Source organism: Amblyomma maculatum, chromosome 8 (genome assembly GCF_055883805.1).
Source record: "Amblyomma maculatum isolate TAMU_Amacu chromosome 8, ASM5588380v1, whole genome shotgun sequence".
NCBI classification, from domain to species: Eukaryota; Metazoa; Arthropoda; class Arachnida; order Ixodida; family Ixodidae; genus Amblyomma; species Amblyomma maculatum.
The window spans coordinates 3,880,978-3,908,465 of NC_139351.1; the positions used below are offsets into that span (position 1 = coordinate 3,880,978).

The window sequence follows — 27,488 nt, forward strand, 5'->3', positions numbered from 1 at the left end:
CTTCGAGCGTTGAGGAGACCTAGTACGGCGAGTGCCTTTATCGGCAAGATCGGTGCCGCAAACGCACTGGCGAGCGGAGCAGCTAGTTTGTCGGGAGCGCGGACGGTGCTAACTTTCCGTTCGCGAGTTGGCCAAGAAGCGAAAAGGACTCTCGTCGTTTCTAGAGCTGCGTTGCAGCAGTGTAGCGTGTGCCGCGTCCGTTGTGTCGTAGTCGTGCTCGTCGCGATGTACAGCTCCGGTGGACGACGCCCTTCAGCCAGCCCGAGGGAGATTTTCGTCGTGAACGTCAATGCAGTGGTTGGGGCGCGCATTATCGGTGCTGGATACAATCAACTTGCCCGATTTTGTGTGATTCTTGGTTAGCCGAAACAAGTGCACCATAAGGAGTTTAATGCCATAACAAAAAAAGTGAACCTTGTGGTTACAAAGCTGTGGCTGACAGAAGCAAGGTCTCAGCATCGCTAGCTAGCGAAGAAAGCACGTCTTGAGAATGCTGCTCACAATGTCACTGTGGGAGCAACATATGATGCTGGTGAATTCTAAAACTGTGCACTGTATCATGATACCCTGGCCTGCATTGTGTGCAATTTTCATGCAGGTGTGCTGCTACAACAGCAATAAACAGCTTTTGTATCTTAAATCGCATTTTTCTTAAATTCTTATTTTGGGCCGAATATGGGTTTTGTGCACAATATTTTATGTCGTTATTTTTGTTCAATCAACACCAAATTTGGCATGCATGATCTTTAGGATGTGTAGAATGCAAGTATCTAGGTTTAAATGCAATCAGCAGTATTTTTGGGCATGCAAATTAAAAAAATTATCTTGTTCTAGCCACTAAAAACAAGGCACCAGATATAAAATTGTCTCAAAACATTGCATGCCAAGGGAATGTTGCTATGTTGCTTATTTGCACTCAGTGGAGTGTTGGGGACAAAAAGAACTAGTTGGCTCTGCCCTACCATGCTTGCTGCTCTGTACAGCAGCTGCACAAACATGCATTGTTTTTCACTTATGCATGGCATTTAGAATATGAAGGCATTAAGCTATTTTAAAACTAAAAGCGTATTTAGAAAGAGGAGATCAATCTCTATAAGTGGTGCAATTTTCATTCCCCTAGCATCAATATTAAGAAAAAAATGTTTTCGAGTAGCATCTCCCCTTAAGAAGTTTGCAGGGGTCAAGTGGATCCAGCTAGCACACGACCAGATTAATTGGAAGAATATGGGAGAGGCCTTTGCCGTGCAGTAGGTATATTCAGGCTGATGATGATGATTATTGTCGGAAAAAAAGGTGCGTGTTAGAATCGTGCAAATGCGGTACTTTAGATCTCACAATGAAATCTCTCCTGAGGTTACATTGTGTGACTGTTCGTGGCTGCATAGCATAGGCGACCTGACCGACCACAGTGAATGTGGCAAGTGCCATCATTGTGGTTCATGTGCACTTCTGGCTGTTGGCAGGTCAGGTATGATTGGTGCTGTTTGCTTATGTCATTCGATCCAGAGTCTCCCATTGTGGCAAGGATTCTCAAACTTTTTTGCCTTGAGGAACTTGAACCACCATCAATAACACTTTGTCTTGTTAACACAATTGGTCTCATTATTACTGTCAGGCAGTGCTGCTTGGGCGTGAACATTTCTTGCTCTTTTTACCGGCTAGTCCACTTTTGTGATCACTTCTTCGTTTTCTTACTGTTGGCAATCAGTTTCTTATCACACGGACACTTTTCACTCATGAAAAATGTAGAGAACTGCTAGAACGTCGACTAAGTGCTCCGTCTCATTTGCACTCTCGACTAGCTAGGCTGCACACAGAAGCTTACCAGATTGTAGGTGCCAGCGCTGTTCCTGTCTACTCGCTTGTCCTTCGTTTGTTGTGCTGTGTGGTTTTTTAAAAAATGACGCACCAACTAGCTCAACTCAGTTTTATTCCAGCTTGAACTTTGGAATGTGGGAGATGCAGGACAAATCGCTCTTCCTTGTGGATGTGATTACCATTCTTGTGAACGCGTGAGTGTAAATTTTCGTATGGAATTTTAGCCAACTGCCAACGCTAGGTGCTAATACAGTCGAATCCGGATATATCGAACTCGAAGGGGATCGCGAAATAGTTCAATATATAGATAATTCGATATACGGAAAACGGCTTGTGACGGCACTTACGATGCGAAAAAACAATATTGTATTTTACGCGTAATCAACCCACTCGCATAATGAACCCACCCTCCACTTTTGCACCCGAGAATTTGAAAAAAAAAAAAAAAAAATGCGTAAAGGCCAGCTTGTTCACATGCAAGCGATTGAGCGATCTCGGCGATGAGCGGCAGCGACAGAGCGAAAAATTTTAAACTTGTTGGAACTGCGTCCCTCTCGCCGCTCGAGCCACCGCGGCAGCTCAAAACAAGGTTTCTGTGTCGCCGCTGCCGAAATCGCCAGCGTTTTCACTTGCATGTCGATGGCACAGGTCACTCCGTTTCAGTGGTCTCATCCACAGCTCATTTCTTGGCAGCGTGCCAAGATGCTGCACAGCGATAACGTCCAGGCGCGTTTATCTTTTGATAACTCCTGCGGTGGTGGGGAGCGAACTTGGCAGAGTGCCCATGATGGCTTGATTGCACAAGCCACGCCGCGCTTGGGGCGGGCGTCATGATCGCAGCAGCTGACCGCGTGCTTTCGTTGATTCATACATGCAGGATAAAGACTCCCGCAAAAAAAAAAAAAAAAAAAAGAAAAAAAGAAAAAAAGAAATTGCCGCCGCTTAATGTCTGAACAGCACAACGATAAGAAAGGGTGACTCACAAAAAAAAACAAAAATGAAACAGAGCTGTCGCTTTTTAACGTCCGCAGGCGCCATAGCCACGTCAGCCGCCGCGCGCAGAGGGTTCGCAACACATGCTGGAGAAAGCATCCGACGTCTGTCTGAAAACAGGCTGAGCTGGCTTGGCGCATGCGTAGCGCGGGCTGAAGGAAAGAGATAGCTCGGCAAAAGAATGGGCACACCCACGCACATGGCTTGCAAACGTCATGTGTTGGCGCGCGGGAAACGATAACTGCAGATGCGCGCGCCTTTGGGGAATGGGCGCGGCGCTGCCCAGACCAGCCGTCGCCGAACTGTTCCTTCTCATTCCTTCCGCGCATTGCTTGAAAATGTCACGCGGCAAACGGCCAAGGGTGATGCGATCGTCTTTGCGGAAGGCACACTTTCCAGTGCGTGGTGCGGAGTTCGATATATCGAACGACTGGCGAAATTAAGTTCGATATATGACGCGGCTTTCCTATACTTTTATTTGGGATTTTCAAGGGGATATTTCGTGAGTTCGATATAACCAAAATTCGATATATTCGGGTTCGATATTACCAGGTTCGACTGTACGTCATTCTAGCACTGCTGGTGTGCTGATAAGAAAGTATGGTAGAGCCCCACTATAGTAAACTTGGATATATAGTAAAGTGAAACTGAAGTCGCAGTTCATCTTCCATAGACAACTGTACAAGTTTTCCCCTTTATATTAAAGACACTTTTGATAACAATCGGTTATAATAAAGTGCGTCTTGCCACGGTGACATACTTTTAACGAAGTGACATTGCCACTCACACGCTATTCATGATCGTTAGGCAATATTTTTTACTAAAAAAATGAGACTGTAATCAGTAGTTTTCTTTCTCTCTCTCCCCCTCTTTTTTTTTTTTTAGATGGCAACTAGGCTTACTAGCTCTGAGGAGAAGCCAACTTTACGTAGGCATTGAAGCCGTGAGGAAAAATATGCGGTGCAAAGGAAGAAAATGTAAAGCTGGCTATGAACGTGGAAAGATGAATCCATTCAGAAAGTAAAAGATTAATGGTTCAGTGAGAAATAGGGAAGGGAAGAAACGGCTTAACATTCATAGTACTGTAAAGCTCTAAACAAAAGGCAACGGAGGAAAAGTGAGTAGGCTCCAAGTTTGCAGCTTTGCTGCGTTCGACTGTCACGCACATTTCTCACCTATTGCCACTTAAATGACAGGAACAATGGAAGACGATGCCGGGTTCATGCAAGGCTTTGTTTTTTGTTTTTTCTTGAAATCAAACGCGTTGTATTTGTAGCTGCGTTGCATTCATGTTAAAGAAGTACTGCCACAAGATGTAAACAAAAACTTTTTTTAATTGAAAAACAAAAAATTGCAAGAAAGATGTCAAGAGAGATGATGGAAGGTATTTTAGAGTCTGTATTTCATAAAGCAACAAGACATGTTTAGTAAGTAGCTGTTTAATTAAATTGCCAAACTTCAAAAAAAAAAAATCTTCAGGGCCATATTATCACCAACAGCTGATATAGTAAAGATGCTAATATATTAGAGATTTTTGCTGGTACGAGTGATTTTACTATAAACGGGTTCTGCATTGCTGCCAGAATCACTCTGCTGATAATTATTGAATTGTGGCAACATTTGTGAGCCTAAGACTGATATGAGTATGACGGACCCTTTAAGCAGGCTCTAAACTGAACATCATGCGTCTCACTCAGAAAGCAGTATTTGGCTGGCACTGGGGTGCCAGCGCTGCTCTCTCCAGGCGTTGCTAGGGTGGGTAGTGCTGCTCACATTGGAGCCCACAGTTTCTTTGTTTCTTGAGCTGTGTCATATCATTTTTCAAACAATAACAGCTTCCTGTTCTTTGAGAATTATTAAAGGCAATCAAGAAATTGATCCTACTGGCTTTAGTTTCAATCACTTTTTCATTTCCTGGAGATTTTTTTCTTTCACGCATCCAGGTATTTTCACCCTGAATGAATGCTCTGTATTCAGCAGATCTTTTTGTCCATTTGCTCATTGTAGGCTGCCTATTTAAGGGGGGAGGCTACCTTTGAATACCAACTTTGTTGTTTCTTGAGATAATTGAATGAAATTTTCAGGGTAGGCACAGCCATTTGAATAACTGCAAGGTTTCATGGAGCTGCGCACATTGGTACTTAAGTTAGAGAAGTATATCAGAATGGTTCACATGGGTTCCTTGTTCCATGCCTGGTGAACTTGCAAAATGTGTTGGCACTATGAAATTCATTATGAAGGTTCCTGAATAGGTACCACAGGGCAAGACAGAGCCCTTTTTCTTATTTTCCCTGCCGAAAAATTTTAGCAGTGCATTGAGGTTAGTGCCACTAATTGGACTTGCATTAGCCTAATTTTGATTGTTTATTATAAATTCCAGACTCAATAATTTGAAAAAATGAGCTTGTCTTGCCCTCGAAATTTTATTCAGGCACACAATAAAAAAAAAACAGGTGGGAATCCGATTAGCGGTTCCAGAAATAATGCGGGAATAAGCAACCATACTATGAAAAAAATTCATTTTGAGAAAATGGCCCTTGAAGGTTAAAACAGCATTTTCAAGTATAAAGTTTGTTTTTCACTGCAGCATGTTGTGCCTCCACCTCCCCGATTCCCTCGGAAAGTACATTTTCATGCGAACAGCCGACGACGCTGACGACGCGTTATCGCTTGCGATGACAGACGCGATACGGGAGGCCGAGATCGCCGAGGTTGATATGGTCGGTACAGCAGGCACGCTTCAAATGCCGGCTCCTTACGTTGACGCGAAAGATACGCAGTTGGAAGTGGCAGCGCAGTCGGTCTAGTAGTGGTGTAGCAGAAGCAGCACTAATAAAAGCGTCTCTGCGCCTGTTGACAACGCTTTTCACTAACTTCGCGATTCGGACGGCGTTCACAGAACGACGACGTATGCAGTGTTTTGAACTTCTTAGCGCGCATCGTGGCCGACCGTGCAATAATCCACAAAGTGCATATAACCGTTCAAAACACGCCACCAGAATTCGTAACGAGCGATGATCACGGCGACCTCAAAATGGTGAAATGTGAAGTGAATTAGCGAGCGTACAAAGAACGCCAGCTCAGTAGCAAGCCGGAGCAGACGACGCGTCGGGGAGGGGCCACCGCGTCAACGCGCGCAGCAGCCAATAGCAGTCGCGCGATCCCCCGCATTCTCACGGAGCACGCGCTTTGTCCAATCACAGCCCGAATTCGAGACGCGGGAAGCTCAACAATCCCTGTGAGGCCCCAAATCACAAGCGAGCCATGCTTCTACTACGCCGCGGACGCCGCCGGCGAAGGCAATATGGAAAAGGGCTAGCATTCACGAACAAAACAAGACCAAGATGGCGGCGCTCGGTTCAGCGACAGAGAAATGACGCACGCGCGAAGTTTGGGTACTTTTGCCGTTCGCTCGCGACTTTGGGGCTGCCGTGCCTAGTTGTATATTTAATTTAAAGCAGTTCCACGATGAATTAGGCATTTATAATTATAGAAAAGGTAGTTTATAACATATACAGCCGAGATATGTACTTTTTGAAAAGTCGACTTTTTCGCGATTTTTCGACTTTCAAAGCCCGCGTCCCCCCTTAAGATCGCAATAACATTGGAAGTGATTTTTTTGTTTTGCAGTGATCACAGTGAAAGTTCAAATTTGCAGACTACTAAAGCAGAGTTCACTGCAAATCTTTTTGTGTTCCAGTAGCCAAACTTCTTTGACAAGATGGAATTCTTTTCTGCGCTGTAAAAGCTTGAACGTCTGCTGCAAAGCGCCACTTTTTCTTCTACAGAAGCTGACATCGCTGTTACAAATTGCTTTCAACAGCTCGCAACAGTTGCAAACGCATCAAGTGAGCTGTGGTCAAAGGAAACTACAAAAGGGTTTTGACTGGATGACATAGCTCACAAAGCATCCATCCACATTGTTTCTTGCAATCAGTGAGCATGATTTTAGGGGTGTTAGAAGGTCAGTCATAAAACATAGTGTTAGCTTGTTGCTGGTGGAAAAACATTGTTGAAATTATCACCGATTCACAGTGCTTGTCTTTTGTGTTACCGAGAGTCTGCCAGCATGTGACTCAAGCAAAGAGCAGAGAGTATAACGTTTGAACTTAAGCACAAACTTCTTTCTTTTCTCTTCCGCTCCCCCAGGTTGGTTGCCCGCATGAACCACTCCCATACCGTTGGGGACATCCGCAGGTACATTGTGACGTATCCTTTCCTGGTGCTGCTGCTCACATTGTGAGAAGGTCTGTGTGCTGGGAATTTGTGATCGATTTTTGCTGCATCTCAATGCTGAAGGAGAGTGTTAGAATGATATTGTGGTCTGCGCGTGTGCAGTGGTACTCTGCATGTGCAGAACAAAAGATTGCGTGCCGGCAAATTCCTGGGATGAAATCACGAGGCGCTGAAGCCACTCAGCTGGCGTCAAATTGTCACACCATTCACCGTGTGATGGGCCAAAGTGCCTGTTAGAAGCGTGGTTGCCTTGTTCTAGTGCATACTCTATAGTTTTCAGCTTAAAAACAGCTGTATAGCTTGTGTACTGACCTATCACGATGCGGCACCAAGAACACAGTAGATGGTGGAACAAAACAAGTAACACGGATGGAACGAAGGATCAGTGACAACAAGACACAGAAACACCTTATAAAATGGCGGAACGGAGACTACACGACTCAACGAGCGTAACCTATGATGATGATGATGATATACCCGAGCACGCTATCGCCGCCTGGTAGCATGCGCACACAACTAGGGCAGCTAGTTTTAGTAGCGCTTCAAAGATGGCGCTTGCTACTATGCTGCTGTTCATGCTTTATATGATAAACCTGGAACGGAGAATACAAGACAGTAACCTAGGTTTTAACCTGTCATATAGATTAGGTGAAAAGGCGGTAGAGCAGCGCCTCCCCTGGTTGATCTATGCAGACGATATTGTGCTGCTAGCTGAGAGTCTGGAAGAATTGCAAACTCTGGTTAAGTATTGCGGAGACGAAGGGGATGCTCTAGGCTTCAGTTTTAGCGCAGTTAAGTCGGGTCTGATGATTTTCAGTGGCTCAACTGATCAGGGTCTTAAAATACAAGGCCATGAAATACCTAGAGTAGCAGAATATAAATATCTGGGGGTATGGGTAAACGAAGGATTGGCATACATTGGAAAGCATGAGCAATCGCATAAGGCCAAAGGGCGAAGAAATGCCGGGGTAATGAAGCATAGGGCATTGTGGGGATACAACAGGTACGAGGTTTTGAGGGGTATTTGGAAAGGAATTATGGTGCCTGGACTTACTTTCGGAAATGCAGTTTTGTGCCTAAAATCAGATGTACAGTCGACATTAGAAATAAATCAGAAATGCGTTGGACGATTAGCACTAGGTGCCCACGGCAAAACCACAAATGAGGCGGTACAGGGAAATATGGGCTGGGCATCTTTCGAAGAACGGGAAGCTCAGAGTAAAATATTATATGAGGAACGCCTGAGGAAATTGGACAGTAACAAATGGGCAGCTAAAGTACTTAAATACCTGTACTTAAAAAGCGTTCACTCACAATGGAGGAAAAGAACTAGGAAACTAACTAGTAAGTATGCTAATCACAAGAACGGAGAAATGAAGAGCATTAAGCAAGAAGTGAAAAACACAGAAGGTAAAAATTGGATAAATTCGATGGGAAAGAAACAGAGTGTGGAATTATACCGAAAGTGGAAAATGCAGATCAGGAAGGAAGATTTCTTTGATAACTCAAGAGGCAGTGCCCTACTTTTTGAAGCTAGATCAGGGTGCCTTAGAACACGCAGCTACAAAAAGAAATTTAACAATGGAGATGACGCATGTGCTGTATGTGGTAACTCCAGTGAAACAATTGACCATATTATACTCGAATGTAATGGTATCCATCCGGAAGTTGATGCAGGCGCAATCACTGTTCCTGAAGCTCTGGGGTTTAGAGGTACCAGTGGCCGGGTGAATAAACCGGCGGTGGAAACCAGCAAAAAACGACTGGAAGATTGGTGGCTTAAAAGCAGAGAAGTGACATAATGTTAGTAACGTAGAAACAAAAATTTAATAGAATGATGGTTTAGTTAACCAATCTAAGTCAATAATTAAGATATAGAAAGAAAAATGAGCATGATAGCTACTGCTACCACCCCGTTTCAAAGGGGACGCTCCTATATCCCATCCATTCATCCATAAAGTGGAAAAGGCAGATCAGGAAGGAAGCTTTCTTTGATAACTCAAGAGGCAGTGCCCTACTTTTTGAAGCTAGATCAGCTACAAAAAAAATTTGGTGAATGAACCTGCTGTGGAAGCTAGCAAAAAACGATTGGATGATTGGTGGGTTAAAAGCAGAAAAGTGACATAATGTCAATAATGTAGAAAGAAAAATTCAATAAATAGAATGATGGTATAGTTAACCAATCTAAAGTAATAATTAAGATATAGGCGAAAAAAATGAACACGATAGCAACTGCTGCCACCCCGTTTCAAAGGGAACGCTCCTATATTCTATCCATCCATCCATAAGACTCTCGCAGTGGTAATTTTGGTAGCGCAATAATTATGCAAGGAAAAATTATTTCTAATTTTTGACAGCCAATGTGTGGGGGTGCGAGCATTATGCAAGTAAATACAGTACTGTTTTTTCTGACAAAGCTGCACAGCTTTCCTTTGTAGCCGTATATGGCTGTGCTTGGGTGGATGTCAACGAGTAATTACTCCCTTATTCACTTTCCCCTTAGGTCAGCTAGCCGGGCGAGTGGGGGGAGGGGGGTAGTTGTAGATTGCAGTGGCGGATTCCATCGGTCAACCTGTAACCTGATCAGCTTGGGCAGCCGTGCCATGCCGTAGGCCTTAGCAATTTTTCAGACCATTCTGCTTTGTCGTTGTAGGAAAGAGCAGGTATAGATAGAGATCGAACCAGATGCCTGCGCTTCTGGATCTATAGGTCCAGTGCTTTCAATTACTCCACACCATTTGCCTGCAAATGCCGCTCAGCTTATACTGATTGATGTGCTAAGCCACAAAACTTAGCCCTACCAATTCCTTTTTTTTTCCGACGAGTCTGCGAGAGAGAGCTGCCAGCCACTGCCTTGCGTAGGTGTTGTAATGTGATGCACATTTCGCTTCCAGCATGCATGTGGAGTGCATTATCTTCGTGCACTGTGCCTAATCAATCCTGGAAAAGCTGATATCTCACGAGAATTTCTCCTGGGCTTCATGTGTACTAAGAAAGCAGCTTGTCTTTGGGCACCGCAAGGCTTGCATTGGTTAATTAAGGTGATAAGTGATGAGGCTGGAGAAGTGCAGGACCTACTGCCCTCAGCACAAAGGGAACAAGGTGTGGACTATTCCACTGCAGAATTGTTCCTTGCTCCGTTTCGACGATAGACGACCTTGGATGCTGTGTCTTAATTGGGTTGGACCGGCAGAACTTGTGACTGAGGGGGGGAGAGGGGGAGGTTGACTTACCAGTGGTGCCCTCTAAGTTGAAGCCCAGCCGGGGGTGCTCTGAATAAAGCAGTTTGTGTTCTGTTGTGGAGTGGCATGGTTGCCTCGCTCTCCCTGCCGGCATTTGTGGCTGGTGGTCGCCTTCCAGTACAACAGCACGGGAACGCCCACACAACATGGTCACGTTGTTGTCACTTCAGCATGTCAACTTAGAGGGCGGGGTGCCACTGGTAAGTCAATAGACGGTGACCCCAGTATCTCCCCCCTCAGTCACAAATTCTACTACATGGCGGCCGCTGTGGGTGAACACAACACCATCACCAGGACGTGAAGGTCCTGCTGTTACAGGTGGCGGATGAAGGGCTGCTGCCTCTTGTGTTAGGCGGTGAGGCTGCAGAACTGCGGGATCTGCTGCTCTCAACAAGTTGTTGATGGAAAAAAGAATATAGCTTATTAGGCTAGTAATTGATCACTAGAAAAAAAAAAAGGATTAGAGAATGTTGTTTCTGAAATGGGGGTCCACGAAGCTGTTTTCAGAGTCTGTGAAACCCACGCTTGTGCACAAAAAAAAAAAAAAGAAAGGTCGTGTGATAGTTCTAGCCTGGCTAGGCACAGTTTTGCAAGGTTCAAAGCCAACTTCTCAAAGCAAAATAAATGCAAGAGGAGTGTGGAAATGGAAAGGGTGAGCGAGAGAGAGGGATAGAGAGAGAGTATATGGCGTTTGTTGATGCTTGCATTGGTGAAACTCTTTTGGCTGCACTGCTGGATGGGGCTGCAATGCAGAGCGTCTCAGGTGTCTGACGAATGAGCATCACGCTGTTGGGAGGAGTCTAATAGTAGCTTCTAGCTGCATGCATACCGGTGCCGACGAGTCACCTCTTCCCCACGTCCTCTGCAGGCCACGGCATGCTGGCATGGCTTACAATTTGAAAAACTTGCCGATTACTTATAGCAAGCAGTCAGGTCTGAAACATTATGTACAAGTCTGTTAATGAGCTGTTACTGTATAACTTTTCAAAATTGGCCTTCCCAAAGAAAGCACAGTTCTCCTTTGCCATTGCAAACATCTGAAGCGGTCTATCTTTAACAAGAGTGGCAACTCAGAGCTCGGCCCGAGTACGAGGCAGCGACGTTCGTGCTGCTTACGACGTTCCCGCACAAGGAACTGGCAGATGACAAAGTGACCCTCAAGGACGCCAACCTGTTGAATGCAGTCATTGTACAGCGCCTGAAGTGACGTGTCCTGGTGGTGTAGAGAGGTGCTCGTCACCTAATAAAAATCCGTCAACGTTTGCACATTTCTATAAGCACAGTTTCTACAAGTGCGTTGTACAATAAAGATGAACATTGAAGTGTATTTTCTGGGGAATGTCTTTTTGTGTCTCTCTTTACTTTGCGGAAGCCTTTATTATCACCTTTCCTGCAAAATGCCAAATCTAAAAGAATCAAGAAGTTAGCTTGCCGAGGCAAGAGCAATACCTTGTGTTATTGCACGCGACTTGACTAATTCATGGAAGAACTGCGAAATGACTGCTGTACCTGCAGATAGTCAGCAGTAAAGAGTGGGCACAGTAGTCCCTTGTAGGTATATTACTAGCCTGCAAATTTTAATTTTATCACTGCTCCACTGAGGTTGCTTATTGGTTTGGGCACCTGACTGGCAATCCCGACAACGCTGGCTTGATCCTGGCGGAAGGAAAAGGCACTCGTGGTGTACGAAAAGTGCTACGGAGGTGTGAGCATGCAGTGCTGGTGCAGGTGAAGCTGTGACACTCGAAACGAGTGCGCAGGTGCAGGGAAAGGCTGCCAAACAGGCGCGCAGTGCGTTGAAATGTATTGCTTACTGTAAATACGACTGTTGTGGCGCTTTTTCGAAGCTTTTGTAGGCCTGCACTCCAGAAAAGGCGAGTTCATATGGCGTGTGCATTGCGATTGCTTGTGTTGGTGCGCGAAGATTTTACTCACACGTGTCATATAGGTACTGTCAATCGCGTGTTGTTCTAATCGACAACAAATCGCAATTAAATTTAATGTGCAATAAATCTCATCATATTGAGGGTTACATAATAGCAATTCATGGAGCAGCGTCTTTCTCCGCCCCACTTAGTCGGCATCTACGCTTCTTTCTTTTGAGACACTTGAACACTTTTTTTTTCCTCACATCTTGTTTGATGTATTGTACTCCGCCGCCGTCAATGCTGCTCTGTAAGAGGAAGCCAGGACATCTCAAGCTGTTTATACAGCTTTTTCCCTGGCTGTCCTCGCAACACCAGTTGCGGAAATAAACCTTCAACCTTCAACACCGAGCCTGGGTCAAGCTCGGAATCCAAAATCCGATTGTTACTATGTAATGATTGGACTAACAAAGCTCGACACCATAAGGAAGGAAACGGGGGAGAGGAGAAAATAAGAGACCTAGAAGTTAAAAACTGGTCAAGTACATGACACACCTTCGGTAGCGATATATCAAGAGATTGAAATACACACCAGGGTCCCTATTCCTTCTGAGTTTGCATCATTATCGAAAGTACCGCGATCTCTTTGATTTCGAGTCATCTGTTTGGTGGAAACACCGGATGTCAGTTTGGTTGCCACCACTTCCGATAATGACGCAAACTCTGAATGTGGACCCAGGCTGCTGAAGGAGACTCTGCGCAAAACGAAGCTGACTGACTGGGATACTTTAAGAAAAATCTGGTACAGAACCGCTCCGAGGGAGATCTCATTTAAATCAATGGGTTGAAAGACTCGAAAGTGATGTAATACACACAGACACACCAACCACCGGAAATGATATTACAGACTTGAGGCTGGCCCACATGTGGGATGCCCACAAGAGCCTTATGAAGAGGTGAAAAAAGCAGAGGCGCAATAGGAGGATAAAGAAGAGAATATCAGCACTTGAATGACAGAAGAGTATGCGAACGAACTTCAGAGTCAGCACTGGGGACAGATTTGCGATGAAGTGAATGGGTAGCATGGATGTAAAATCATGTGGCAACATCCGCGCCACTTACTAGACCCAGGAAAAAATTAGCTGTGGTTTAGCTTGTGGTTAAACCTGGAGTTACATGAGAGCTATCTGCATGGCTATGTTTAGGTTTGGCTTAAAAGTAAAGACATGGCTTTTGCACTTAGTTTACTCTATGGTTTCAGCCTTATGCCAAAGGGGCACTTAATTTTAGTAGAGTTAGTTGTAGGGCTAGTTGGTATTCTAGATTTAAGGACAGAAAACTATGTCCTTAAAGGCACTTAATTTGACCACTGAAGTGCGATGAGGTGAAAGCATCTGTTGCGCGGTGATCCGAAGCCCTCCACTACGGCACCTCTTTCTCTCTTCACTCCCACCTCCATGATGACGCGATACGTAAGCTACCATCCAACATATAAAGTCCTGCTTTGACCGAGCCATATGAACGTGCCTGCGGGATAAGGTGAATGCAAAGGTTTTGGCAGGTTGGTTATATCGCCCCATATGAAAGGAGAGGCCCGAGTTGGCAGCTTCTGCCAAAAGTAATGTCTGGAAGCCCTACGTCCAATAAGTGCTTGGCCATGCCAGCTATCGCCTCCCACGACCTCCTGCTCCTCTTCTAGCGGTTTGTGTTCTGGGTCCTTTTTACTCTTTTAACCCCAAGGCTCTCTTGGGTCCCTTACTCTTTTTGATATGCAGTAGAACCCCTTTATATTAAAGTCACTGGGACCAGCGAAAATCTTTACCATATCAGTGGTTGGTTATGACATGGTCCTGAAGATGCTGTCTGGTGTTAAATGGCCACTTACTGAACACGTATTATTGCTTAATGAAAAAAAAAAAAGAAAAACGTCTGATATAGCTTCCATCTCTCTCTTATCTCTTCGTGTAATTTTTTTTCGGTTATAGAAATGTTTTACATCTAGTGGAAGTACCTCTTAAGCATGAGAACAACATGGCTACGAATTGAGTTTGATTTCATGTGAAAATCAAAGCCTCGCATGAACACGGTGTCACTTTTTGCTGTTTCTGTTTTTTAAAAGGCGCATGGCAGTCAAGTGTTGCAAGACCGTACACGCTGCACCTCCACTTCTTGCCTCCACTGCCTCATGCTTTGTGCTGCACAGTACTGTGAATATTCGCCTGTTTCTTCCCCTTCCCGATTTCTTGCTGCACTTTTACTCTCCCTTACTTTCTAAACGGACTGCGCCGCCTCGTTTCCATGTTTGTAGACGGCTTTACTTTTTTTTTTCCTACGAACTGCATGCTTTCCCTCACGGCTGTAAGGTCTCCGTAAAGTAGGCTTCTCCTGAATGCTGCTAAGCCTGATGGTAAAGCCACTTAAAAGGCCACTTTGTGTTTTTTTTTTTGTTTTTTTTTCAAATGCAAAAATATATTTTGCTCGCGATTCTAGGCAGCGCGCGGGCGGCGATGTCATATCATAGTCGTCGCCGCGGCCAGGCGCACTTCACTGTAACCGATTTTTGCCAAAAATGGGGCAAAAATAACCATTGTCTATGGAAGATGAACTGGGACTTTAGTTTCACTTTAACTATATCCGAGTTTTTACTATATTATTATAGTGGGGTTCTACTGTATATTAATGACCTTCCAATTGGCATTAACTTTTTCCTTAAACTTTTCGCTGATGACTTCTATTTCGTGCAATACATAATGTTAACGCCAATCAATCCCTCCTCAGTCCAATCTTAACATTTTAATTTGGTGTCAGCGATGGTCTATGGTTTTCCATACATCAAAGTGCAATATTATGTCCATCTCATGCCAATCTAACCAGTCTAAAACATTCCATTACAAGATTAATGGAGTTTCATTAGCAAACGCTTTATCTTATATTTGGGTGTTCGCATCACTGACGACTTATCCTGGCGCATGCATATAGAATATGTTATTAACAATGCAAACCGTGCCCTTGGTTACATACGCTAGAAACCTCTCAGGCTCCATCCCATTTGAAGCTACTTTTGTACCAAACACTAATACGGCCAGAACTAGAATATGTGTTATCAATATGTGGGACCCCACGCAACTCACTTTAATCGATGTTATAGAATCTGTTCACAATCGGTCAGCTCGCTTCATCCTTTCCAATTATTCTCGCACTGCTAGTGTTTCTTTAATGAAATCTAAACTTGGTCTGACTAATCTCGCAGTTCGTAGAAATATTTCATGCCTCGGTCTTTTCCACAGAATTTTTTTTCATAACAAGACACTAAAACGGGAATTTGTTTTCTTCTATATCATCCCACGTGTCATTACTTGTGATCATCTGCATAAAGTTGCCATCCCAACTTGTAAAACGAATGTGCTTTTTAATTCTTTCTTACCGAAGACTAGCACTGAGTAGAACCACCTTCCACCCCATATCGCCTGCATTGAAGACGCATCATCTTTCAAGCAATTATCACCAAGTATGTCATCGAACAAGCGTCTGCATCATGATTTTTGCCTTTTGCCTGTACTTTTTAACATGTATATATTTTTTCTTTTTGCACCCACCCTGAGGGTTGTGAAATAAATAAATACACGGCTCAAGGTCAGTGCGATCACGGCGAAGCAGCTGGCCTAGTGTAGCTCTCGATCGCTACAAAACTGAGATGGCAGCACAACGACAACTGAAAGGACTGGTTCACAAATACCAGGGCATGGCCGCAGATTTCAGAGGAACTGAACAACGGATACCTTAGCATAGACAAGGTGTTAGAGAGTGTATCTACCACATATTGGGGACCAGAGAACACAGAGCTACTAAGGGACGTCTCAATAGCAGAGGTATTTCAATCGCGGTAACGATTACTCGCGTGAAGTTCGTAATAAGCGCGAACATCTGCTGCGGTATGCAGATGCGCAAAAAGATCACGGGGCTCGCTCAGTTAAACTTACCTACGACAAGCTAATTATTGATGGGAAGATGGGGAGCTAGAGCAAGTAGCATCTACCAGACCCTCCTGACGTAACTCAAAAAACATGCACTGTGCGCAACTTTGTTCTTCTAATTGTGAATTGTCGCACTGCCATGAATAAGGTTGACGAGCTGGATGGCCTGATAAGGTTTGTTGACGCTGATATCATAGGGACTGAATCATGGCTAGATATATGGTACCATTGTGGACAGCGAAGTATTTCCTAGGTCATTCAATGTGTATCGCAAAGATCGATCTAGACACGGGGGAGCTGTTTTTATTCTTATCAGGAAAGTACTTAAGAGCTATGAGCTAATTATTGACAAGTATTCAAATGAGTTCGTGTGGTGCCATTTATTGCAAGCAAGAGTCAAGCTTTGTTGTAGATGCCTTTTATTGACCCCCGTCCTCTGCTCCGGATGTAATGCGTCAGTTGCGCAAAATAGCCGGCACTTTTTCCACCGACTGGGTTGTTTTTGGAGAAGATTTTAACTTGCCTGATGCCACATGGGAGAATGTTCTTGTGTTCTGAGAATAACGCCAATTACTATGAACTGAAAGTGATATATATCTGAGTCAGACACACTTGGTTTTTTCCAACATGTCATGCAGCCAACTTGTGGAACTAATATTCCTGATCTGCTCATTTGCAACACTCCTGATTTTGTATCTGATGTTTGCTGTATACCTGGCATTAGCGATCACCATGCTGTGGTCGCTAACCTTGTCACTAACTCCGAAACCTAAAACCAATGTTCCTATATAGGAACATTTTGTTTTCAATAAAGGGCAATATACACAAATTTCTGAGACTCTTGAAAGCAGCTTGTCGTTTGAATGCATGGCTGAGCATTTAGATGTCAATGACCTGTGGTTGATATTTAAGGATAAAGTTAATCACCTAACTGACCATTCATGTACCAAGCACATCATGCAGCAAAGAGAAGAAAAAGGAGAAACCTTGGATAACTGGCCCACTTATTCAATTGATCCGAAGAATACGGCGAGCCTATTCACTATATAAAGAAAGCAAATCAGTCAATGCTTTTAATAAGCTCAAATAACTATAACACCGTTGTATAAGACAAAGCTACGTGAGTGCCGCAAACTTTTCTTTGACAACTTAGTTTCTGACTTCAAAAGTAAAAACAAAAAAGTTCTGGACGTCCATGAAATGCTGTGGTAAAGATAAGGTGGGTGTGCCTAATCTGGAGCATGAGGGTTCGTGCACACTGATTCTGATAAGGCGACATTATTCAATGAATTTTGTCAGTCTGTGTTTAATCCCGCACAACCTCCTCTTGATCAAATTATTTAGTGATCAAGAACTGACGATGCCGTAAGTCGAGCTTATTAATGGTATTTCAAGACTACTTGACAATTTAGATGTGTCAAAGACTCTGATAGTATTTCATTCAGGATATTAAAGCACTGTTCTACTATCGTGTCAAAGTACCTTATGTGATCTTCAGTAAGTCAGCCTTAGATGGCAAGCTTCCAGATGACTGGAAGATTGCCAAAGTAGTACCTATTTTCAAAACTGCAGCCAAATCAAACATGTCAAACTACCGACCGATTTCACTAAGTTTGTTGTAAAATTCTCGAACATAACCCTGTATTCAATGATAATCAAACATCTTAGTTCCCTTGCATTTTTCGACAATAGTCAACATGGGTTCAAAAAAGGGTTTTCTAGCACAACTCAGCTCATTGAATTCTATCATGATATATCATCGGCAATTGACAGTAAAGGTCAAATTGACTATGTATTCTTGGACTTTCAAAAAGCTTTCGATACTGTGTGTCACTCAATACTGCTACAAAAACTTGGTCGACTAAATATTAACCCTTCCGTGTATCTAGTCTTGCGGCGGTCACGTCGGGAGTGCCCCAAGAATCTGTCCTGGGACCACTGTTGTTTCTTATTTTTATAAATGATATTAACGACAGGATTAAGTCTCGAGTGCGATTGTTCGCGAATGATTGTGCCTTTTACACCAGTGTCATACGAAACTGATTCCACACAGATCAGGGATGACTTCAGACGCATTGAGAGTTGGTGCAGCATCATTAGAATGTCCCTTAGTGTCAAAAAATGATTTCGCGTTTCTTCACCAAGATATTATTCCCTCTATGGAGAATTAATTCAATCAAAAGCGACGTATAAGTATCTAGGTGTTATTTTGTGCGGGGGTGGTACATGGTCGGCGCATGTAAATAGTTTAGCAAGCCCTGGCAAAAAAATCCAATAGAGAACTAATAGCCTATCAGATTATCGATATTGGTTTTATAGGTCTGCCAGAGTATTGGTCGTATGGGTATCCTAGCCTATTGGTTTTACAGGTCTGCTGGAGTATTGGTTTTATAGGTCAATTGTTTACTGGTCGTATAGGTTATGGTTTTATCGGTCCTATGGCATCTGGTAAAACATATAGGTCTGTAATGCTAGTACACCGATAGCTGTTAATAATCTGATAGACCTACAAAACCAGTAGGCTTCCTATTGGTTTTGTAGGCCCTATGGAATATTGGTCTCATCGAGTACCTGCGTGTGTTTACCTCTCCGGACACCTGAAGGGAGAGGGCAGCTATGTTCCATTTTCTAGGGATGAGTTACGCAGCAGGTGCGTGTATACACATTTTAATCCACAATGACAGCGGCAACGAATACTGACACATAATCCAAACATTGACTGCATCCATGGTAGCCCTCGATTCCAAGACTGCGGACTTCGGCCCGATGTAGTCTCTCCAATACGAAGGCACCTGAAAGAAATAAATAAATTGCGTTACAGCTTGAAAAATAAGCGATTTCAAGAGCGCGATACCACCACGACTTCAAAAAAATTGGCCCACATATATACCAGAAACGCGCGTATTCATGCGGAGGCAGTTAGGGTATAGTGTTCTAGAATTGAGAAGTGTGCCGTCTGCCGCCGGCGAGCTGGTCGTTTCAGCGATGACAGGAGAGAGGGCGCTGTGTGCAGGAGGAACGCAGTGAGCGCGGAGCAGACAGCTGGGTGAACCGCCTTCGTCACCACTAGTTTAATCGGACTCCGAAGGCGCGTAGCAATAAATTGTGTAGCTTTAGCTCCCCCACGCTTGTCTAGATGTATTAAAACGGTTATGTTCATGAACAAAACAACTAGTTCCCTATAAAATAAGCGGCCGTCGTCAGGGAACGGCAATACACATGCAGGCAATGTAAGATACAGATTGCCGACGAACTGACAAGCAACGGCAAGATATATTTCCTGAACGTATTGGGTACTTTATTTCTCGAACACTAGCGGGATGTTCAATGACGAATCTCTAACGTATTTCTATGGTCATGTAAATTTTTATTATTGGATGCACCGGTTTATGCGGGATAGACTGAAGTCTTCCATCGACGCTCGCACGCACTGAAAACGCAGTGAATGGTGTTTTAGGCTAGGCTAGCGTACTTTTTGCGCCACATGTACATAGAGGTATGCGAAGATTGCTTGAAGACAGAAATTATGCCAGCGCTTATACTGATGACTTTATTTAAATGTGGGCGAATACATATGAACTGGCAGTTCTACTCAAAACGAAATGAATGAATGAGAGCACATAGCAATGAACGAAACCACACAATGGACGACGTGGAAAAAAAAAATCGCGACTTAGTGCAAGAATATGGTACAAACGTATAAAACTGTACAGAACTATATGAGAATATTAATGAACTGTACTAGACCGTGAATAAATTAAGCAGCTAAATTTGAAAACACACAAGAGAAAGGCAGAATGATTAAATAAAGTTCTCAAACACGATTACTTGCATCTCCTCAGCTTTAGGTGCTTTACCTGCTCTGCTTTAGAGGTCTGCTCTTGGTTTAGCGACTTGGCATAAAAACGCAATAGCATGAGGACGTAGAACTTCACTATGCATTGTCATTTCTTTGTCATGAGTAGGGCAACCAAGCTTGGAAACCTATGCGCTTTGCAAAAACAACGCAAATTCACGCATGCTATTTGCGTTAATCTTTCTTGAACTAAAAAAAAAAAAAAAAACCTTGAAAGACTCTTCCAGCGTGTGCACGAGCTTTGCAAGCTCCGAGGACGGATAAAGAAGACCTCCGTGGTCGAAGTTTGAGATAAATTGATTTTCTTCTTTTTGTGCCGCGCACGATTTGCTTGAAATGAGATAAGCGGAGCAAATACTGCATTTTGACTTCTTCATGAACTTTCTAGCGACATATCCTGCAATATAAGCTATGAGACGGCTAGAACTGTGCCTAGTGACGTATCTGTGGTCATCTGAAGGAAGGGAATTCAAAGTAGCTTCGACCTCCTCGAGCCTTCCCTCGTCAACCAAACGGTCAAGCTCATCAATAGGATTTGAAAGAAGCTGGGTAGGTTTCTCGCTTGTACGGCTAATTCCAAGTAAGGCATTTACAATTTCAGCATTACAATTTCTTTCTTTGGGGGCTTCGCTAAGTTGTAAAATCATTAACTGTCACTAAAAATTGAGCCAGCGTGGGATGATCGTTGCAGCCATTAAATTGCCTCACGATGCCGAAGAGGTTTTCTAGTTTGTCTTGGCTTAGTCTCGATGTGATAATGTATGTAAAACCGCATTTTGCAGATAAGTAGTCGACGAGGTCGACTGTGGACTGCAAAGTTACCCGAAGGCCTTCCGCTGTGCTGTTGCTTAGGGAACCATGCTTTGAGTCAACCATGCTTTGAGTGTATTTCGAGAAGGGAAGGGTTCGAATAGGGAAGGCAGCAGAAAGAGCGCGCAATGAGCAAGAAGAAAGAACGAAAGGAAGGAAAAGAGCATTCAGTAAAAGAAGGGGGGGGGGGGGGGGGGGGCGAAAGTCATACGAGACGGACGGAACTGTTACTGTGCTCTCTGCAAACATGTGTTTTCCTGCTTGACCAATCATCGCTCTTCGCTCAACAACGCGCCATAGTACAACAGCCAGAGAAGCAACGCGATGCAACAAAATTCACGCAGGAAACGAGCCGCAGAAGCAGACGCCCCAAGCGTTTCCTCTGCGCCGCGCGCGCTTGTGATGCGCTCCTACGGCTGACAGCGCCACCTACGCTTTTCATCGCTCCGGCGACCACGTCGCTCCCATTGCGGCGCGCCGAAGACGGCACACTTCCCAATTCTAGAACACTATAGTTAGGGGAGGCGCCGCCCATGGCGCTGCCATTATTGAACGTCGAGGTAGCTGCTTAACCAATATTCCGTCTTGCGCCTCACCACAGGTTCTGCCACTTGAACACAGTACGCACGACATTCGAAAACAGATTAACGCTAAAAAGTTCCATCAATACTTTCAAGAAATCGTGCCGACAACTTTCTAACTCGGCGCTGCGTTATATCACACCGCGCGATTCAAATTCATTTGTTGGCGCGCAGGCAACGGCATTCTGCAACGCAAAGCCACATCATACACTGACAAAGTATAAACGTCAGCCCGAAGTTGCAAGTGGTGCACACGCACCTGATGAAAAGCTGAACGTGCGCTGGAACGTTCTCGAGAAGCACCCCGAAAAACGGCGAAAACTTGTAAACACAGGGCACCGACCGAACTGCCGCCAGCCCGATCAGCGATCGCTACAGAGCTGCGCATGCGCGCCCAGAGGAGTGGTGGAAAGGAGGATGAGAGAGGCAGAGCACGGGAACGCTTGCGCGGGAGTCGGAGTGAGAGAAAGGAAACCTGCGAAGCACCGCCGGCATCGCGCTACCGCGGCGGCAGCTCGAGCCGTACTTGTCGCGTGCTCTAATGTCGACTGGTCGACTCCTCTCGCTTCGGCGGCGGTTGCAGTTGCTTGGACGCGCGCCTCTGAATCCATTTCACCGCCCTGCTCTGCACATGTAGATGATTGTGACTCAGCTGGGCCCCGACAGAACCGTGCTATATCCGCGTGCTTTCCCATCTCCATTCAGTGATCCAGTAGCAACAGCGTCGCGCGTCTTGCGGCTCCAACCGTACGTAGTTTGTTGAGACCGCGCGCAGAATTAAGTGAGAATATTTTGTGTCGCGGCGTTCTTAATTGTTATTGCGGCTAATATTGTACGTTACGGCAACACTCAATAAACGGGATGAATGCGTGAGTTTTGGGGATGTGTCCGAGATGGAAAAGGAAGCAATGAAAAAGACCTAATATCTCCAACTGACTAATCCTGCATATAAGACCCATAAACAAAGGCATACTGATGTATCGACACATGAACCAATATGTAGTAGTCAAGACAAGCATGTATCAGCCTATAAGATGTATGGGCTTCTGCACTGGTCTGATACTTTTCTTATACAACCCACAGATAAACCTATGAAACCAATACAATTGCCTATAGGACAAATATGGACCAGTCTATAAGATTTATGAGTTTCTGCATAAGTCCCATAGAAATGCAGATACAACACATAGAATACCTACAGAGCCAATACCGATTCTTACAGAACCAATAACGCTCCCTATTGTTCTTTTTTTGCTAGAGAGAGTGCAGGTATGGTGGCTAGAATAGTGCAGGTAGATCCCTCAGTTTCTCCAGCGCAATTTAAGACATGCGCATAGGGAGGCTAGAGATCGAGGCGGCGTACCAAACACGTCAGGCCCATCTTGGAGTATGCCTGCCCTGTGTGGGATACGGTTTGCAGTATTATATGTACAGATGCTTGAGTGCGTATAATCTGCCGCTGCACGATTTGTCCTTGGCCTCTACGACCGCTTCCTTAGCACAAGTAAAATGAAAAAGGAATTGGGCTGGGTTTCATTGAGTGAACGCCGCAGGGCTCTACGTTTAAAGCTCTTTATACAATCTATCATGGTCAAACGGGAGTTTCATCCAAAGCATATTTGCATCCCCGGCATCATAGTCACAAAGTGCGACCGCGCCAACCCTGATCTGTGACGTAAGCGCGATGCGGTGGCGCTTCAGTCGCCTGGCTGGGCCGAACTGGGGGTGAAAAGTCGGCTTAGCGCCCATAGGCAACCTGCAATGGAGTTTGCTGAGACATGTGTCGTCACCTGGGCGCAGGGGCGGCGAGAAAGACTGCCACAAAACAATCGCGAAGGAATCCTAAGCTAAAGTGAGCTAGAATACTTTACCTAAGCGTACCGCTTGCTGGGAGAACCTGGAGAGAATGATGAGAGAAGTGGATAGTGGCTGTGAGAGAGTAATGTAACTGAAATTCGTTTTGTTATGGATCCAATGGCGTACAGACGCCAAGAAGCTAAAATAAGACGAATTATTTATTTATTTATACCTCAAATGCCCCTGGTGGGGTATTACATGAGGGGTGGGCTGTTACAGTTCATTGGCGAATCTTTCAATGAATGCTTTGAAGTGTGCTGGATGAGCGAGATGAACTGCGTCGGCAGGAAGGCGATTCCAGTCCTTTGCTCTCTGGACGAAAAAAGCATTTAGATGTGCAGTGGTATTTGCGGATGGAGGGTATACTACTTTATTATGATTAAGTCGATAGGATACGCGGTGACAAGGCATGATGGCACAGTTTCCTAGTGATGAATGGTAAAATTTATGAAAAAGGCACAGCCGGGCTATTTTGCGGCGTGATTGGAGGGAAAGGAGATTAGATTTTGTCTTCAAATCAGTAACACTTGAGTGATATGAGTTGTCTGAATGAATGAACCTTGCTGCACGATTTTGGATGGATTCGAGGGTGAGGGAAAGGTTAGACTGGTGAGGGTCCCAAACTGCGCATGCGTATTCCGGTTTGGGACGGACGAGTGTTAAATAGGTCAGCAGTTTGACAGAAAGAGGTGAAAGTCGCAAGTTACGGCGTAAAAAACCAAGCGTGCGATTGGCGTCTTTAGCAATGTTAGAGACGTGAGTAGACCAAGTGAGGGAACGGGTAATGGGTACATAAGAATCAACTGCGGAAATTTTAGAGCCAAATATATAATACGAAGGTGAAGGAAAGGACTGTCTACGGTGGAATGTAATTAATGACGTCTTATTTGTGTTTAGGGACATGAGCCATTTGCTACACCAGGATTCGATGTAATTCAAGTCGTTCTGTAACAGTTTAGTATCGTTGCTGTTAGCGATAGGTCGGTATATTACGCAGTCATCCGCAAATAGTCGTATGTTAGAAGTTATATCAGTAGCCAGGTCATTAATATAGATTAGGAAAAGTAATGGACCGAGTACAGTACCTTGTGGCACTCCAGAGGCGACGGAGCTTAAAGGTGAGAAAAATTCATTAGCTTGTACGAACTGCTTACGGTTAGTGAGGAAGTGTTCTATCCAAGTTAGAATGAGTGGATCAAGGTTCAAACGTGAAAGTTTAGGTAGAAGCCGTCTGTGGGGAACTTTGTCAAAAGCTTTCTCAAAATCCAAGAACAATGCATCAACTGGTATGTTGTCATCTAGGTTAGAACTAATGCCATTAATAAATAGAGCTAACTGTGTGTCACATGACATTCCTTTACGAAAACCGTGTTGGTTAGGGTGAAAAAAATTTACAGATATAAGAAAATTTGCGATGTGTGCGTAGATAACATGCTCCATTACCTTTGAACAAATGCTTGTGAGGGATATGGGACGATAGCTATGGCGTGAAGATGGCGAACCTTTTTTAGGAACTGGAATCACCTTGCCTACCTTCCAGTCTTGTGGCAACACTCCAGATGATAACGATTGCTGAAAGATATGCGACATAATGATACTTGTGATATTTTTGGTGTTTTTTAGTAGTTTTGAGTTGATGCCATCTACCGCGGACCTTTAAAGAATCAATTAGTTTCGCAATTCCGTTGGAATGAAAAGTTATGGGAGGCATGACAGGGTGATTGTGTCGCGGAAAATCAGGAAGTTCATCTTTAGACTCGTTAGTATAAATAGATGAAAATACGGAGTTCAGAACTTCTGCTACATCTTTATCAGGAATAGGATTATTTCGATCATCGAGCAGAGATAAGTGATTGTTACGCGATGGATGAACAATTTTCCAAAACTGTCTAGGGTTTGTCCGCAGCATGTTGGGCAACGTGTTGTAATAAAAGCTTTTCTTTGTTTTGGCGGCAAGTGTCTGAAATGTTTTGTCGTTGGTGTGATATTTTTCCCACGAAACTGAGGTGTTTAAACACCTAGTGGTTAGAGCGCCCGTCTCGGCTGCGGGAGGTGGTTAGTTCGAAACCCACCGCCGGACACCCACCGGTAAAAATGTGTACAAGCGTCCCCCGGCCTGGCGCTCGGCTTTTCCAGGGGTGTGCGTTTGGGAGAAGCTCCGTAAACCCCGCTGCGCGCCCCTCCTCCGCAGTGGGCCCAAACCCAGTTTCGAAACTAGCAGCCTGCAAAGGTGGTTCTGTTTGTCTTGCAAAGGTACTTCCTTTGACCCTCGATAGTACCGTTTCTTTTTGTTGTTCATTCGTTTTAGGGTAGCGTTAAACCACGGCGATGTGAGTCGTTCCGTAACAGTTATAGTGGGAATGTATGTGGTGATAAATTCATGCATTTTATTCTTGAAAAGCGACCAGTTAGTTTCGACAGAGCGAGTAGTGAAGTCTGTTAAGTACCACGTCGTAAACTCTGACAACTTATCATTTATGCATCTTACCCTTATGATAGAGCGTTAGTTTCTTAATTTTTAGCCTTTTTTGTGCAAGGTAGCTGGCATTGGAATGAAGCTTGTATTATTTTGTGATCGCTAATGCCGGGTAAGTACGTAAGGGACGAGACGTTGTCGGGGTGGGAAGTTAGTACCAAGTCGAGTATGTTCGAAGAATGGTTATCTTCCCTAGTAGGGGCGGAAACAAGCTGTGACGTGAGGCATGCGTTTAAAAATTCGCTTTCAGTGTTATTTTTGGCGATTGTTAATGTGACATCAGTCCATGTGATAGCAGGAAAGTTGAAATCCCCGAAATAAGAACGGAAGCGTGGGGATATTGCGAAGTTAAGGAGTGGATAGTGTCGTAGAAGTGATTAGAAAACGAGGCATCAGCATCTTGGGGGGGGGGGGGGGGGCGATAGAAGGCTCCGATGATGACGGGAGGGTAAGACATGTTGCACATTATAAAAACGATTGCCCTTTCAGCGGAGGAAACGGTATAAACTTCTGATTCGGGGAGTCGCACGCTGGTTGGGGCACTCTCCTTACGCGCTCCGCGCTGTAAAATCTAGCGTGTACTGGCATATGGCGTGCAAGATCGAGTGGCACTGTCCTTTTAAATGACGTAACGTCCACGAAAGCAACAAAGTCGCGCAGCCGCAGCATCGAATTGAGCCGCGTTTTATTGGAGGCGAAATAAAGAAGGCTATGGCTAAAGGTACGTCGGACGGACCCGATCAATGGTCTTAAAGGTACAGTACTCACGGATTGAAATAGGACACTCGGAGCGCGTGGCCGTCGCTGCATGCAGCGTACGCCCGTGGATGCTCATGGAACCAAGGTGCTGCATTGTGATATAGTGCGAGGGGGAGAACATCTAAAAAGCAGAACTGCTTATTCCGGTCGCCAATAAGCCGGCCTGTTATTTACCACACTGCCTTTCATGCAGCGACGGCCACGCGCTCCGAGTGTCCTATTTCAATCCGTGAGTACTGTACGTCCGACGGACCCGTTGCATTTTTCTTCGGGATACGTCGGACGGATCCGGGAAATATTTTTCAGGGTACAGCGGACGGACCCGATCAGGTGTTTACGTCGTCGGGAAAGCCGGACGGATCCGGGAGGGGTACGGCGGACGGGCCAGATCGGTCCGACGGAACCACGCATTTTTCTCCGATATGGGCCTTGGGATCCGTCGGGAAAGCCGGACGGATTCGAGATCCCCAGATGTGGTTGTAGCAACAACTTGGTAGCCATATATGTAGCCAAATCGAAGTTGGTACGAGGTGTGCGAGGTGGAAGCTAGGTATATATGTACTATCATGGCCTCCGAGATCACCTCCGCGCGCACGTTTCTCTCCGGTCGTTCGTAAGTTGGAAAAGGGGCGTGGCAGCGTCTTTCGCCGCACTGCGGCGCTCGCCACCTATGCATCAAGTGTTCCGCCGCAGCTTGGCGCAAACTATAAAACACGAGTTTCCTCAGCTTGCGCTCGTATCACAGTCGAGCTGCCAGCTTTAAAATACCGCGGGCAAGACGGCAGCCAATTAACTATTTCGCTATCGTTAAAGTACTAATAATATAAGGCCCACATGCGCAAAGTTAGGCAGCGACTGCTGCATGCCTGCCCGAAGCATGCATGCGTGCTCTGGCGCTCTCTGCTGTGGTTCCGCGTCTTTTTTTTTTTTTTTTTTTTTTGTCAGTGTGTATATACACGCCGTATATTTGCGAGTTCATTAACTCGCTAAATACAGTATTTACGAGTGCGGCGACTTACAT

At 44.8% G+C, this 27,488-nt stretch overlaps 1 protein-coding gene across 2 annotated transcripts in view; it reads left to right on the forward strand.

Annotated features, from left to right (window-relative positions):
* Positions 1-11,616, forward strand: part of LOC146180461 (NSFL1 cofactor p47-like) — a 43,675-nt gene extending 32,059 nt beyond the window's left edge. For both annotated transcript variants that reach the window (XM_084576058.1, XM_084576059.1), the window contains exons 8-9: positions 6,961-7,020; positions 11,364-11,616. In XM_084576058.1, the coding sequence (XP_084432184.1) occupies positions 6,961-7,020; positions 11,364-11,496 (193 nt within the window). In that variant the 3' untranslated portion in view covers positions 11,497-11,616. The remainder of the gene's footprint in view (positions 1-6,960; positions 7,021-11,363) is intronic.
* The last annotated feature ends 15,872 nt before the right edge of the window (positions 11,617-27,488 follow it).